General features: G+C 56.3%; 1 protein-coding gene across 1 annotated transcript; it reads right to left on the bottom strand.

Annotated features, from left to right (window-relative positions):
- Positions 1-4,743: 4,743 nt before the first annotated feature.
- Positions 4,744-14,101, bottom strand: MFSD2B (major facilitator superfamily domain containing 2B). Its single transcript, XM_040992908.1, has 14 exons — positions 12,697-14,101; positions 10,645-10,770; positions 9,849-9,973; positions 9,243-9,366; positions 8,940-9,018; positions 8,712-8,842; positions 7,474-7,564; positions 7,257-7,378; positions 6,758-6,841; positions 6,466-6,546; positions 6,250-6,359; positions 5,858-6,001; positions 5,498-5,674; positions 4,744-4,934 (listed from the first exon to the last, which is right to left on the bottom strand). Exons 1-14 carry the CDS (start codon positions 12,796-12,798, stop codon positions 4,910-4,912), a joined length of 1,521 nt encoding a protein of 506 aa, XP_040848842.1. The 5' UTR covers positions 12,799-14,101; the 3' UTR covers positions 4,744-4,909.
- Between the last annotated feature and the right edge of the window lie 178 nt (positions 14,102-14,279).

Raw genomic sequence — 14,279 nt, 5'->3', positions numbered from 1 at the left:
GTGGAGGATCAGCATGTTACACCACCGTGCCATCCCAACTGTTCTACTTCTGATCCGACTCTCTGCTGATAGCCTGGGAAGGCAGCAGACGATGGCTCAAGGCCTCAGGCCTATGCTCTCAATGGGAGACCTGGAAGAAGCTCCTGGCTCCTGGCTTTGGATTGACACCTCCAGCCATATTGGTCGCTGGCCTTTTGTCTGTCTTTAATCCCAACTTCCAAGCAAAGTAAATAAATCTTAGAGAAATGGAAATGCTGGGTCATGAGGTGTGCTCAGTGCAACTGGGGAGTTGATGCCATTGTCTGTCCAGTTGGTGGTGTCACCTTTGGCCCCCACAGCAGTGGGGTCTCTCCACCTGCCCTGTAGACCTGATGCTTTCTGGCTGTTGGGGAGCTGAGCAGCTTAAATGGTGTCTTATGAGCAGCCGTTTCCTTACTGACCAGCAAAGAACTCCAGTGTTGTTTCACATGTTTATTAACTATTTGTATTTCATTTTTCAAAAAGATTTATTTTTATCAGAAAAGCAGATTTACAGAGAGAAGGCAAGATAGAGAAAAAGGTCTTCCAACTGCTGGTTGATTCCCCAAATGGCCAAAATGGCCAGAGCTGAGCTGATCCAAAGCCAGGAGCCTCTTTCGGGTCTCCCACGTGGGTGTAGGGTCCCAAGACTGGGTCCCAGGCCACCAGCAGGAAGCTGATAGGAAATGGAGCAACTGGGGCTTGAACTGGCACCCATATGGGCTGCTGCATTTGGAGGTGGAGTATTAGCCAGTTGAGCCATTGCACCAGGCCCCAACCATTTTTATATTCTCTTTTCCAAATACCTGCTCATTTCTTTTGCTCAAATTTCTGGTAGGCTTTGTTTCTCTCTTTAAGGCTTGCTTTGAAGATGTATTTATTTATTTGAAAGGCAGGTTTACAGTGAGAAAGAATGAATTAGGCTAGCTGGGTTAAAAGTAGAACAGCCAGGATGTGAACCAACAGCTACATGGGTTAACATTATAGATGCTGACAATCTGCTGCCACGTGTTTAGTAAGTGGTACTGTTAGAGCTCTGCAGTGTTTTGGAGTCAGGTGGTGTGATACATCCGGGTTTCTTTTTGCTCAAGTTTGTTTGGCTGCTTGAGGTTTTTTGTAGTTCCATGTAGGCTTTAGGAAAGATTTCTCTAATTCTGTGAAGAATGTCATGCATATTTTAGGAGGCGTTGCACTGGTCTATTTCTGGCTTTTAAAGGACTGTTTCACCTAGAGAGACCCTTTCTTTTCCTGGTTTGCTAAGTCATTATTATAAGGAGGTGTTAGATTTCTTTTTTTCCCTAAGATTTATTTTTATTGGAAAGGCAGATTTACAGAGAAAGATCCTCCATCCCGTGGTTCACTCCCCAAATGGCCGCAACGGCCGGAGCTGAACTGATTTGAAACCAGGAACCAGGAGCTTCCTCTGGATCTCTCATGCAGGCACAGGGTCCCAAGGCTTTGGGCCATTCTCTACTGCTTTCCCAGGCAACAAGCAGGGAGCTGGATGGGAAGTGGAGCAGCAAGGTCGTGACTCAGGTTCATAAAGGATGCCGGCGTCACAGGGCTCAGGATTAGCCTGATGTACCACCATGCCAGCCCTAGATGACATCTTAGTGCTTCGTAAAAGTTTTCTGTGTTTCTGGGAGAATACAGAAAACTGTCCAGCTGAATTGAATCCCATGGGCACGCACACGCACACACACACACACACACACCGCCTGCAGCTGTGTCAATTCATTGTGTGATGTGAGCCATATCAATCCATAATTGCTGTTAGAACTTCCTGTCTGGTTTTGAATCACTTCCACCATTTGATAACAGGCCACAGCCATAACCCTTTCTTTCCATTGCTTGGCCCACACTGAATAGGTGAATGGGGGAGAATGGGAATCTAAGATTTATGATTTAGATTTGGGGACCTAGATAAATAGATGCTAACACAATTTACTGAATGTGCAGGAAGCAGAATGGACGTGGAGACGAGGGGGTAAGTCCCAGTTAGAACTGCAGGTGCCCGAGTTGCTTGGAGGACCACTATGATAGGGTACCCAAAGTCCAGAGTTAGGATAGAATGTGCAGCGTTTGCTGTAGGGGAGCATTCCACCCTGGGGTGCTGGAGGGGCTTGCACATAAAGGAAAGATAGTTAAACTACCTGCCAGAGGTGGAGGAGACCCAGGGGGAAGGGTGTCATGCAGGACAAGGAAAGACTGAGTTCTGGAAAGGATGAGCAGTGTTGGAGGTCTGGATTGGTTAAATAGGCAGCCAGTCCCATGTGGCGACAGACAGATGCAGCAGCCAAGCCCGTCTTCCTGTCCCCCATGTTCACCTCACCAGATGCAGAGGCCGAGGCCAAAGTTAGCACCTCTGAGGATGTGACAGGTCGCACTTGATCCTGTGAGGCTGGAGGCTGCTGTGGGGCTAAATGGAAGGAAGCCAAAAGAGGATCTGAAAGGGTCTTTACAGATTTAAAAACTCGTTTTCATTTTTACTCTAGAGAGCAAGAGAGATCTCCATCTGTTGTTTCACTGCACAAACTCGGTAGTAGCCGGGGCTGAGGAAGGCTGTGGGCAGGAGCACACAGCTCTATCCAGGCCTCCCTTATTTGTAGGCAACAGTGCTCCAGGCATTGGCACTGCCTCCCAGGGGGTGCTTGAGCAGCAAGTGGGATTGGAAGCAGAGTAGAACTTGAGTCAGGTGGTCTGCCGTGGCTATGGGCGTCCCAAGCAGCGATGCCACTGCCTGTCCCAGCTCAGGCCTGGAGCATGTGATGGCATGGTCTGGATTTAAATGGGGATTCAGGTTAGGGCCCAGAGTGCTATTGTTCTTCCCCAGAGTAAGCCTGGGACCACCTTCTTCCTCTGAAGCAGGAGGTGGGCTCTGATGGACTGTGAACCCAAGGTCAAAGAGGTAGGATGATGGGAATGACCTTGGGGCCAGAGGGAAGGTGATGTTTGGTTTCAGAGAAGGCACGGTCCTGCTGATGGCCAGGGTCCCCAAGAGCCATTCTAGCACGCTCTTAGCACCGGCTCGCTCCACAAGCCCTGGAGTCAGCCGGGCTCACGGCCTGCCTCTGCCCCCAGCTGATTTCAGGCAGTGCTTTGGCTTGGCTCTTAGTTTGGGTGGCCCCAAAGACCCATTTGTTAGTCACTCCCCCAAGTCCTGTGTTCATGGATTCACCGTGGCGATGGATCCAATTCTGGTGCCTGAGAGTGGAACACTTAAGAGCAGACTAGGTTGGCTTAGGTTGCTTCATAGAAACTGCAGACATGGGCAGGCACGCCCCGTTCTTTGCTTCCTGAATCACCAGGTCATCCCTCAGCACCTGTTCTGCCACCCACCACCCTGACTAGACAGCTGAGCCAAAGTGGCCCACTGGTTTAAATGCCTGGAACAGTGAGCTGGGCAGGCTGCCTGCCTGTGTGTAATAATGAAAGTCGGCCTTGGACCGGCAAATTGCTATGGTTCCTTCCTCTGAGAATGGCACCCCCTTTATAGGGCTGCTGAGAGGAGGTGGTGGGGGTTACACCCTGCAAGGCCCAGGCTGGACCATGAGGGCCCAGGAGGTGGGCTTGCTGTGGCTAGCCCTGGAGCATGTGTTCTGCTTTCCACACCTTGACCCCAGCAGACAGAATCTAAAATTACATGCTAGCTTCTGTTCCTGCCGCCTTGCCCAAGTTTCCTGTGCATGCCTAGCCCTGTCCCCTGCCAGGTGCCCTCCCTACATGGCCAGCAGCAGCCCAGGCTAGGGAACTGCTCCCTCCTGATGGCCAGTAGCAGGTGTATGTTGTGTGTTCTGCCAGCATGTGTGTGTGTGTGTGGTGTGTCCTACCGGCACTGTGTGGTTGCATAGGGTGTGTGTTCCTGTGCCCACCTGTGCCCAGCCGGAGGGGTGCAGAGCTCCTGTCAGCTCCTCCCTGGCTCAGGTGCATGGTCCAGAGAAGCCAAGCCTGCGGGTTTTTCCATTGTCCTCTGACCCCAAGGACTGTTGCTGATGTTGGGGTCACAGGGGTGAGGGCGGACGCATCAGACCAATCTGGAAGCCCCATCACTCACCCAGTAGCTGCAGAGGAAACCAATGATGCACTTCCTGTCAGGGCAGGCATTTGAGAGCTGGACTCACCCCTGAGTCACACTCCTGAGGCAGGTCAAAGGAAGGGGCCCGAGCCCCAGGGAGGGGATGGGGTTAGAGATAAGGGTGGGGGGCCTTATCTCTCCAGGCCCACATTCAGTGCCTGCACTTCTCCAGGCAGGGAGATCCTGAGGCCCCCAGACCCCCATGAGTTGGGCTCACTGGGATCTCAGCTTTGTTCCAGAGGGTCAGGCGGTAGGCCAGAGTCACAGTTGACAGACCAAACAGAAGATAAGACTTTCATTTGTTTTTTAAAAAGTCAACTTCAGTGGATCTCTTGACCCCAAAGAGACGGCCCCTAGACAACTGCAGTTCCTGTGCTCTGAGAAAATTCTAGAGAATTTCTCTGACACAAACTGCTCATGTGTCCAACCACGGAGCTTTGTGCTGGTGGGCAGAGGAGGAGCTCAGGAAAGGCCTCTCACTGATGCCGCTGTCCCCCAGTGCTCTGGGGCGGGCAGGTCTCATGCAGGCTGGGCCTTGTATCTGTCCCCCCCCACCGCCTCCCAGCATGTCCATCTATCCCCACTAGATGGCTGTTGTGTCCTACTGCGGGGGCAGGGGGTGGGAAGGGGCTTCCTGCAGGGCTGCCTGTGCCCAGAAGCAGCTGCTGCTGGCTGTGGGAGCAGAGCTGGGGTGACTAGGAGCCAGGGGTACACCAGGAGGCCTCACTGGAGGCGGCACCCAGGGAAGAGGCCCTGGTGAATTGAGAGGTGAGTGAGAAGGCGCTGGCTCCACTGCAGCTCCTTGGCACTGGGGCTTCAGGTAAGGCTGTAGCTGGTCCGCCTGCAGGAAGGGAAGGAGGGCAAGGTCAGGGCTGAGGGTAAGAAGCTCCTCACAAGGGCCACTGAATAGCCCTCCTGCCTGCTTCTTAGGGCACATGGTGTGTGATTCCAGCAGGACCCCGCAGGAGGGTCGGGGCGTGCATAGGGAGCATGCCAGAGCAGCGCTTGGCTTGTCCTGAGTGGGGACGCATGTTTGTAGGCCTCCCAGTACATCTGGGGTTGGGCCTTGGGATGCAAAAATGAAGGAGGCCTGGCTCAAGTCCTCCAGGTCCCCATAGACTCCTGGGAGAGGCGAACAGGGAATGGATGCAGGGCTGAGTGGACGGGGGAAGGAGAGCAGGGTGGTGAGGGCTCCCTGGGAACAGCCTGCCAGCTTGTGGGCTGTGAAGGTGCAGAACCTGCAGGGGGTGGATGTCAGCAGGTGTTGAGGTGCCCAGGAGACCAGTAAGGGAGACAGTAACCTCTACTGGGAAATTAAGGAGGTGCTGAGAGGAAACCTGCAGGGAGCTGGGGCAAGTCTTCTGGGGGCAGCCCTGCCTGTTCCCACATGTGCAGGGTGCCCACCTCTGAAGGCTCAGCTGGCGGGAGGTATCCTGACTTGGTGCCTTGGGGGTGGGGCCGACCATGAGGATGCCCAGGCCAGTGAGGAGCATGCAGGTGGGCACGGCTCCGATGAGGACCTTGAGGGTCACCACCACCTCCTCGGCCTGCTGGCAGGCTCCCGCCTGGTAGCCAGAAAACCTGGAGAAACAGCACATTCCACCCCAACCCCCATGGCCAGGTCAGGTCTTGCAGCCAAGGGGTGGGGAGTGGTCAGGGGATGGGTTGAGCAGGGAGAGGGAGGGCGGGTCTCAGCCTGGTGCCCAGAGGAGTCCCGAGTGTACTAGGATCTTCTGTGCCTCTGGCCCCACCCCGGGGACTCACTCCAGACTGAGAGTGGAGATGCCCAGGGCGCACGCGCCTGCGAGCTTGGTGAAGAAGACATAGGATGAATAGAAGATGGTCTCCAGGCCCTGGCTGTGTTCATGCTGCTGCTGGAAGGCGTCTACCACGTCGGGCAGCATGGACCTGGACGGGGGCAGCAGGTCCTGCTTAGTCCCCTTGGCAGCCTGAGGTGACCCACCCCTCTGAGCACTGCACTGGCCACACACAGTGAGCTCGGCGGTCTGCGTGCTTGTTCCTTTCAGGAGGGGTCAGGGTAGTGCTGCAGGTCCCCCACCCCCACACCTGACATGGGGTGGACCCAGAGACTGCCAGACAGGGGCAGGCATCTGCCAAGGCAGCCCTCTGCGAAGGCAGCCCTCACCCCAGCCTACCATGGAAGCAGCAGGGACACAGCAATGCTCACGCCAGACACAAAGGCCACGACATATGCCACAGGGGCTGTGGGCACCATGGCCAGCAGGATCACAAAAGGCACCATTGTCTGGGGAGACAGATATATACCAGCTGACCCCTCCACCTGCGCCCTGTCAGCCCCAAGAGGCACATGTAGATCATCTCCCCCAGCCCCTGATGGCCGCCACACTCACGCAGATCCCAAAAGCCGAGGTCCTCTTGCCCAGGCGCTGGAGGACCCACTCCCACAGTGGGGTGCTCAGCACGGCAGAGACCTGAAAACACACAGCAGCACCCCACGACCCTCACTCTGTGCCTCAGAGCCTGGCCCGAGCCTTGCCTTGCCTTTGCCCCTTGGGTAAATCTGCGGCCATTCATATTATGATCCACCCTCTACTGGGACACAGGTGGCCAAGGCTGTGTCCTGAATGTTGTCCCCCCGGACCTCTGCCCACATCTATGTCAGGTCAAAGTGGGTCCCCTCACCAGGATGGTCAGCACGAGGCTCTGCACGTGCTGCTGTAACCGGGAGGCGTGCATGCAGAACAGCACCAGGTAGCTCTGTTCCACCTAAGGCATGGGATGGGGGAGCAGACAGAAGGTGGGTGCACGAAGGGCATGGCAGAAGCCCACAGTAAGAGCACAATGGAGCATGCTTCACCCCAGCCCTCTTTGGGGACCTGGAACTCAAGGTTGCCATCATGCGGTCACTGCCCCTGCAGAGGACACTTAGTCCCAGCACTGTCACCAACCCCATGTGTGGTCCCCTCTTTACCACTCGCACAGCTGAGGTCTACTTAGGAACAATGAGTAAAACACCTCAGGCATGTTGGCTTCTGGGGCCCAGGCCCTGGACCCCCAGCCCCTGGACCCCCAGCCCCTGCCCACCCTGAAGCTCTCCCCCCAGCACAGCCCCTGGAAATTCAAGCCTGCAGTAAACGGACACTGAATTGCGAGCCTGTGCAGCCCATGTGGCTGCAGGTACCTGCACAGCAGCTGAGATGAACAGGAAGGAGAGCACGAGCTTCAGGTAGGGCGGGTACCGGGCAGTCTGACTCAGCCCTGCCAGGAAGCCCAGGGCTGGGCCTGAGGCTGAAGCAGAGGAGTCTGCAACACAGGGAGGTGCCACCTGGGCTTGAATTCCAAAACAACACCCCACCCCTAAAAGCAGCCCTGGCCCGAGCCTCATGACAGCCCTGTACCTGGACGCTCCTTCACCCCCAGCCACAGCAGACTGCTGCACACAGGGTAAGTTACTGCTACCACGGCAGCTGCGAGGCAGTAGAGACGCATCTGTGGGACAGGGTGGGGCCGGAGTCCTGCAATGTCTCCAACATGTGGTGCCCAGTGCTGCCGCAGCTGGCGCTGCCATACCTCTCCCCCCCATGCCTCTCTGCTTTGCCCATCTGCACACAGAGGCAGGGCTATCCCCCAGGGAGCAGAGGGGGCTCCGCTCAAGCCGGCTGGGGCTGCCACTCCTCCCAGCTGCTCCAGCAGGGGAGGCAGACCCAGGGGCTCAAACAGATTCTTATTTCCTCCTCCTGGAAAAGAGGGTTCCTGCCACCCTTACCCTGATGCTGCAGCTGCCTGCTGCACCCCAATTTGATGATGGTCACATGGGTCGCATGCAGCCACAAGGAGAGATTGGGGAGGGGGGACAGATGACGAGCAAGTGGAGTCAGCACAGGGTCATGTAGTCCTTCAACAGGCAGAGAGCCACAGTGGTCCCTGCCTTCCAGGAGGGAGGGAAGCCACAGGTGCAGGATGTGTGGGGCTGACAGTGATGCAAGGCAGATTCCACTCTGGGGAGGCGAGGGAAGGTGCAGGGGGCATGCCCAGGGTGGCTTTCACAGGGACCCTTGGCACACCTCCCCCCTTCCCTCACCTGATACCCCCCAGCATCTTGTTCTGATCTGGCTAGCTGGACCTCCTCCCCAGAATTTGAGTCAGGAGGTCTGGCATGAGGCTACTACCCCCCCCCCCAACAGATTCCCAGGAGGTGTGGAAAGTTCAGGTGATCTGAGGGGGTTGGGGGTGAGCAAGGGATGGCAGACTCCCAGGGTGCTGGAGGGTGATGACGTCCTGTCCTTGGCTTAAGGAACAGGAAGGTCACCAAGGTGATGCACCTGCTCTGAGGGGAGAGGGAGGGTGGGGGCCGCTCTTTGGTTTCTCCTCCTCCTTTCTCCTTTTCACCTTGGGGGTATGGAGACAAAGAACACCAAAGCCTTCGGCTGTCCTCCCCTAAGCCCACCCAGTCCTCCCCCCACACGACTGGCCTGTCTGTTGCTTTCTGTCTGGCTTCCAGGAGGCAGGTTTGGTGGAGAATGGGCCAGGATTTGGGGGTGGGAGTCAAGTTTTTAGCTAGAAGCTCAAGGAAGACCCTGAAGAGCAGGTGCTGGGGGTTGGGGAGGAAGCAGCTCTGGGAGCAGGCAGCACTCACAGCTTTGGGGGAGATGGCGGCTTGACTGGGGAGTGCAACGTCCTCACATGTGTGGGGCCCATGGGCGCCAGACACGATGAGCCCATGGACAGTGGCTCCCATCAGCGTCCCCACCATCTCCATGGTCATCCCTGGAGACACGGCACTGAGCAAGGTACCCAAGCCAGCTGGGCACGGGGCCCCAGGGGCAGCACCCCAGCCCTGTTCTTTCCCTGAAGACCCACTCACGGTAAGCAGTAACTGAGTCCCGTTCCCTGGGACTGGGGGTCAGGAACATGGTGAGCGCTGTGTAGGGCACCTGGAAGAACTAGGGGCACCAGCAGAGGTCAGAACAGCCCTATAATCCTCAGTGCCAGGTGGGTGCCCTGCTTCCCCAGGCTGAAGTCCACTGCCACATTCCTGCTGGCCACTAAAAGCTCAGGGCAGTAGGGCTCCCAGAGCTCATGGGAGGATCACCCGCCCCAGGGCTGGGGAGGGCAGTAGTGCCACTCCCCTCCCCTCATACACACACCTGTTCAAGAGGCTGCTTACCGTGGCCAGGGCCTGGAAGACGCAGTAGAAGGTGATGTACCAGAGGCCTCGCAGACTGGTGAAGGGAGGTAGGAACCAGAGGAAGAAGTAGGCCAAGGCGATGAAGGGTGTGCAGCCCAGCACCCTGTGGGCACAGCAAGCTAGAGCACCTGCCGTACCAGGACAGGGCCCAGACTGGAGCAACCCAGGCCCATCTCTGCTGTTCAGTAAGCCCAGGGCTGGGGCTCAGGCTGGGAGCCATGGAGCCAGAGATGAGGAGGGAATGAGGAATGGGGGTCACTCAACACCAGGAGTGCAAATGCGTCACCTGCTGCTGGCCCTGCCATTCCCTGCTAAAAGGACACTTGGCAGAGTCAAACAGGTGGTCCTTCCTCTGAGACCTACCACGGCCTCCAGCCCAGGTTACGCCGGCCCTGCAGGCCACACCAGGGCCAGCCCCGTGGCATGTGGTAAGGGATGAAGCCCCAAGAGCGTCTTCCAGCCACAGCCTGAGTCAATACAGTCCAGGCCTGGCCTCTGGCTGTCCACAGAGTTCCCAGTAAGCAGCTGCCTGAGCTCTGGGCGAGAACCAGGGGCCTGGGCCCTCAGGACTGTGGGGCTACTCACCAGGGCATCAGCCGTCCAGACCCTGTCCTCCGGCTCCTGTTGATGAAGAACCCAGCCAACGGGTCGGCAGCTGCCCCAGACACCTTCCCTCCAAACAGGAGGAGCGACACCTGCACAGCAGGAATCTGCAACGGACAGAGAAGCGGGGAAGCAGGTGCACACCACCCAGGGGGGGGGGGAATCACTGTAAAAGAAGGTTCGAGAGCCCCCTCCCTCCTCAGGGGTGGCTCTGAGAACAAAGTAGACCCAGGTGGACAGGCAGAAGTAGACGTTTTGCTTCACAGTGTTTATTGATCTTTCCAAATACATAACCAGTGCACTTGTTATAAAAATACAGGACAAGGAAACAGTAAGCAAAGCCGATCTGAACTCCCAACACCTTCTCATGTTTGCAGGTGCATTTGAAATCCGTAATTTTATATAAATGCAATTGTCTCGGAGAATCGTTTCTAAAAGGCACAGAGAACACACATGAAAAATGGCACAGTTGTATTCACACTTGGTCCTGCAGCAATGCCCTCCTGTGGACCACATGAACACCAAGGTGTGTGTCCTTTTTCTCTCATAGAAATGGAGCGCGTCCCGGCTGACACGCACCTGTTCTATACACTACTCTGAAACCAGCTTTTCTGAGTTGCACTGCAGAGAACCCTCAGGCGAAGCAGCACACACTACTGAGCCATGCGCTGACCCTCTAAAAGCAGCTGTGGCAGACCTCCCTGAGACCAGCCTGGGGGGCTCCTTCTTGTATATGCAAGCGCTCTCCAAGTGGGCCCTGGCTGCTGCCCACACTCACCTGAGCCACATCGAGCAGGAAGAGCTGCAGGTAGAAGGCGGTGGCACTGGAGGCCACCTGGTTGGGAACTCCACCAATGCCATAGCAGATCTTCGTACAGAGAGAGAGGCGACTAGCTCCACTGTCCTGTGAGAAACAGAGGAACTAAGCCCCTACCAGTACAGCATCTTCCTGGCTTCCAGGGATGTCTTGAAGGCTTTGCCAGCCACCTCCTCTGTTCTGCTCCCAAACCACCCAAGGGGCAGTGAGACTAAATATTGTCTTGGGAAAGTGGTTAATGGGTCCAACAGATACAAAGTAATCTGAGCCCCACAGGGTCATTACAGGGCTAACCAGCCAGCAAACTGCAGACTGCTCAGCTCCACAAAGAAGTAGGACAGGCAACTCAGCCCAGTGGGGTCCAAACAAGTCCCCTAATATTCCCCTCACATCTAAACCAGCTCCCTGTGCTGTGGCCACTGCATCAAGTGGCTATTCAGGGGCTCAGGCCACGAGCCTAGGCGTCATCCTCGATTCCTCTTCTCCAGCTTCTGCTCCTGTCTGCTGCAATCCGCTCCCCAGCCAGGAGTCAGCAGGCTTACTGCTCACAGGAGTCGGGCCATGTCTCTGCTCAGAGCCCTGCAGTTGCTGGTCACTGTCACGGTGACCCTGTCCCATTCACCTCTGCTCCCCCACCTGTCCTGCAACCCAGGTGGCCTCCTTCCTGAGGAGGCCCTCCTTGCCTGGTGTGGTCTCACATGGCCCCTCTCCCTACAGCACACGGGCCAGAGAGGGAATCATGATTCTATTCACCGGGGTGTTCAGTCCCCTGCACCATGTTTGGTTCCTAGCAGGTGCGCCGTCTGTTCACTGGTGCAGCCAATGACCATGAAGCCCCAGTGTAAAGTGCTGCATCTTTTAAAGACTCAGAATCCTTTGAGGAGTGAGTAGGGACCAAGCTGTGGCTTCACCCACTTCCTATCGTGCAGGGCACTGCAGCTGCTCAGCCTTCCCAGATAAGGCTTTATCTCCTTTATCTCACCCTCCACACACCCCTTCTGCTCCAGGGAGAAAACCACACTTGGGCAGGATGTCTTCTTTTTCGACATCTGTGTGAACGTTACTTTTAAGTCCAGTGCAGAATTCCCCACCTGCCCTGCAAGGGGCCCCTGCGTCCCCCCAGGGTGTAGAGGGACCAAAGGAAATGCCAGCTCAGACACAGCCTCACACCATGTTGCTGTGACAGGTGGAGGCTCCCAGGCCCATCACAGGCAGCCGAGTCTACCTTAGGGAGCTAGCCGGTGGCCATGGTTAGCTGTGTGCTAGGGTGTCAGCAGCCTCACACGTGGGACAGGGCAACTTTATCGGGCAGGCAGGCAGGCAGGCGCGTGCCATGCTGGTGCCTTGCTGGTAATGCTGGTCTTCTCTGGCCCGGAACCTCAGCCCCATTCTCTACATTTCCCTGGGAAGTAAGCAGGGCCCACAGGATCTCCTCTCTCTTGGGGAAAATAGTCCTTTGCTCTGGGGTGCCCAAAAAGCAGCACAGGAGTCAGGTGGGAGGTGCAGGGGTCTGGTGCTCATGCATGGTGTCCTGTGAGATGTGGCATTCAGGCACACAGACAGATGGGTCCCTAAGTCCCCTGCAAGTGCCCCACCCCACCCACACAGGGCTCCTCCACCTCTATTGCCAGTCACCACCTGCACTTCTGACAGCCAGGGAGGGCACTCCCCAGGGCCCCTCACCTGCTCAGCTGCTGCATCCCCATTGAGTTAATACCCATACCCACCCACCAGGGCTGGAGAGGGAGCCTGAGCCCACAGCAGGGCCTGGGACCTGAGGCGAGAGGTGGCCTCCTTGGGTCTGATCTCCCTTTGGTCCTGCTGCCTGGGAATCAGGAGCACAGGGAGCCAAGTGGCACTCACCTCACCTGCTTCCCATTCTGCTCTTTGGACTCCCAGGTTCCTCAGCCCCTGGCTCTCAGGTAAGTTGGAAAGCCCGGCAGGGCTGCAGGAGGAGTGGCCAGGGGGGACCCCATTTCCCGCCCAGCCCGCTCGCCTCAGCTTGGTGCTCACCGTGCTTGGCTCCAAGGCGTGGGCCTCTGGCTGAGGCGCTGATGGTGGCTGCTGCAGCGCCTCTGAGGTCGCGGCCGGGGCAGGGTGAGGGGGCACGGCCATCACACAGCAGCTCTGAGTGCCGGCGGCCCCAGGCTAACGCGCCAAGGGGCGGGTCCGGGGCTGTGTGGGCGTGGCATGCAGGGGCCCAAAGGGTCAGCAGGATCTCTGCTCCGAGCTGCCCCCTACACCCAGCTGACACCCCGGAAACTGTGGGCAACAGGTTTCTTTCTTCATGGAGAAACAGTTGGAAGCCAAAATTTGCTGAGGAGTGTTAGGGGAGAATGGGACAATTTTCGGGGGGCTGGGCGGGTCACTGAGGAATGGGTTGCACCACCCTCCAGCTAAATCCCCATGGGCAAAGGTGGGCTCCACTTGTTCAGACCAGAAATCTAAGCTGAGGCCAGAGTGAAATGCAACACCCCAGAAAAATCCTTAAAGGGGAAAAGTGCCTTAGTATACACAGTAATGAACTGAAACTGCACCTCACATGTGAACATAAAGGCCCAAAACAGTAAAACTCAAAATAGGAGCAAGTCATCACAAGAGGGTTTCTTACACAAACACAAGCCAGACTCATCAAAATTACACCTGTGCTGCAAATGACTCTAGCGGGCGCAGTCCCCTCCACACACCTTAGAGGGGAACAGGCTAACGGTCTGAACAGGTCCTTCTGTAAAACTCACGCTAGCACAACCAAAGCAACGCCAGCCAGCTAGCACTTCCCACCAAGTGTGACAGTGACAAGAGAGGGCCTGCGGGAAACGGGAAGCCTCTGACCCTGCTGGTGCAGGTGTTGCATAAGCTAGCCAGGCTCTGTCAGCAACCTCCTACCCCCTGAACCTCGGCGAAATGAAAACGTTCTCAGGAGCAGCTGCGATGTTCAGCCGTGGCATTATTTAACACAGTATTTGCAACAGCCAAAAACATACATGTAGCCCAAACACGCATCTGGTCACACAGAGGGGCACGCTACATGGACTCTGCGCGGTGAAGACATTATGCAACCACAGCAGTCAGTCCCAGGAGGTCGCACATCACATCACAGGCTGCAGCTCCACAAACGGCAGACACAGAGGGTGGACTTGTGCCTGCCGAGGGCAAGGGACAGGCAGGGACTTCTCAGGAGCTTTTTCAGATGTCACGAAAACCTGCTAAATTAGTTCGTGTCCAGTTGAATTGTATGGTATGAATGTGAGTGACAGCACAATAAGACTGTTCAAATACAAAAGATTAAGCGGTATGCTTCTTCCTACTGGTTGAAATACAAACGCAATGGCTGGCGCCCCTGCTACTGTCTTGGGGCCCTCAGGCAACATGAGCTGCTCCCCTCAGGGCTAGGAATGGGAAGAACATAAAAGTGCATTTTGTAAGTGACCATCATTTTGCATTTTCTGTCACAGCTCAACCTAATCCTAAGGGATACAACATCCAAGGCGCAGTGAGTCATCCCCTTTTCCACGCCTTCCAGTTCCTTATCTACAGAACAGGCACTTTGGTTTCCTGGATTTCAGTGGCTAGACGGCTGAAACAACATGAGCAAA

This window comes from Ochotona curzoniae, unplaced genomic scaffold, assembly GCF_017591425.1.
Source record: "Ochotona curzoniae isolate NIBS_2020 unplaced genomic scaffold, NIBS_Ocur_1.0 contig_883, whole genome shotgun sequence".
In the NCBI taxonomy this organism is placed as follows: Eukaryota; Metazoa; Chordata; class Mammalia; order Lagomorpha; family Ochotonidae; genus Ochotona; species Ochotona curzoniae.
Note: the sequence above shows the minus strand (reverse complement) of the source record. Positions and strands in the feature narration are given on the sequence as shown.

What these genes read in the sequence shown, in the direction of transcription:
- MFSD2B (XM_040992908.1), bottom strand. Translation starts at nt 12,798, where the DNA reads ATGGCCGTGCCCCCTCACCCTGCCCCGGCCGCGACCTCAGAGGCGCTG. An exon ending in ACGCCTTGGAGCCAAGCACG is followed by an intron (nt 10,771 to 12,696) that starts GTGAGCACCAAG and finishes TGTTTCTCACAG; the next exon opens with GACAGTGGAGCTAGTCGCCT. An exon ending in GCCTCGTGCTGACCATCCTG is followed by an intron (nt 6,547 to 6,757) that starts GTGAGGGGACCC and finishes GTGTGTTTTCAG; the next exon opens with GTCTCTGCCGTGCTGAGCAC.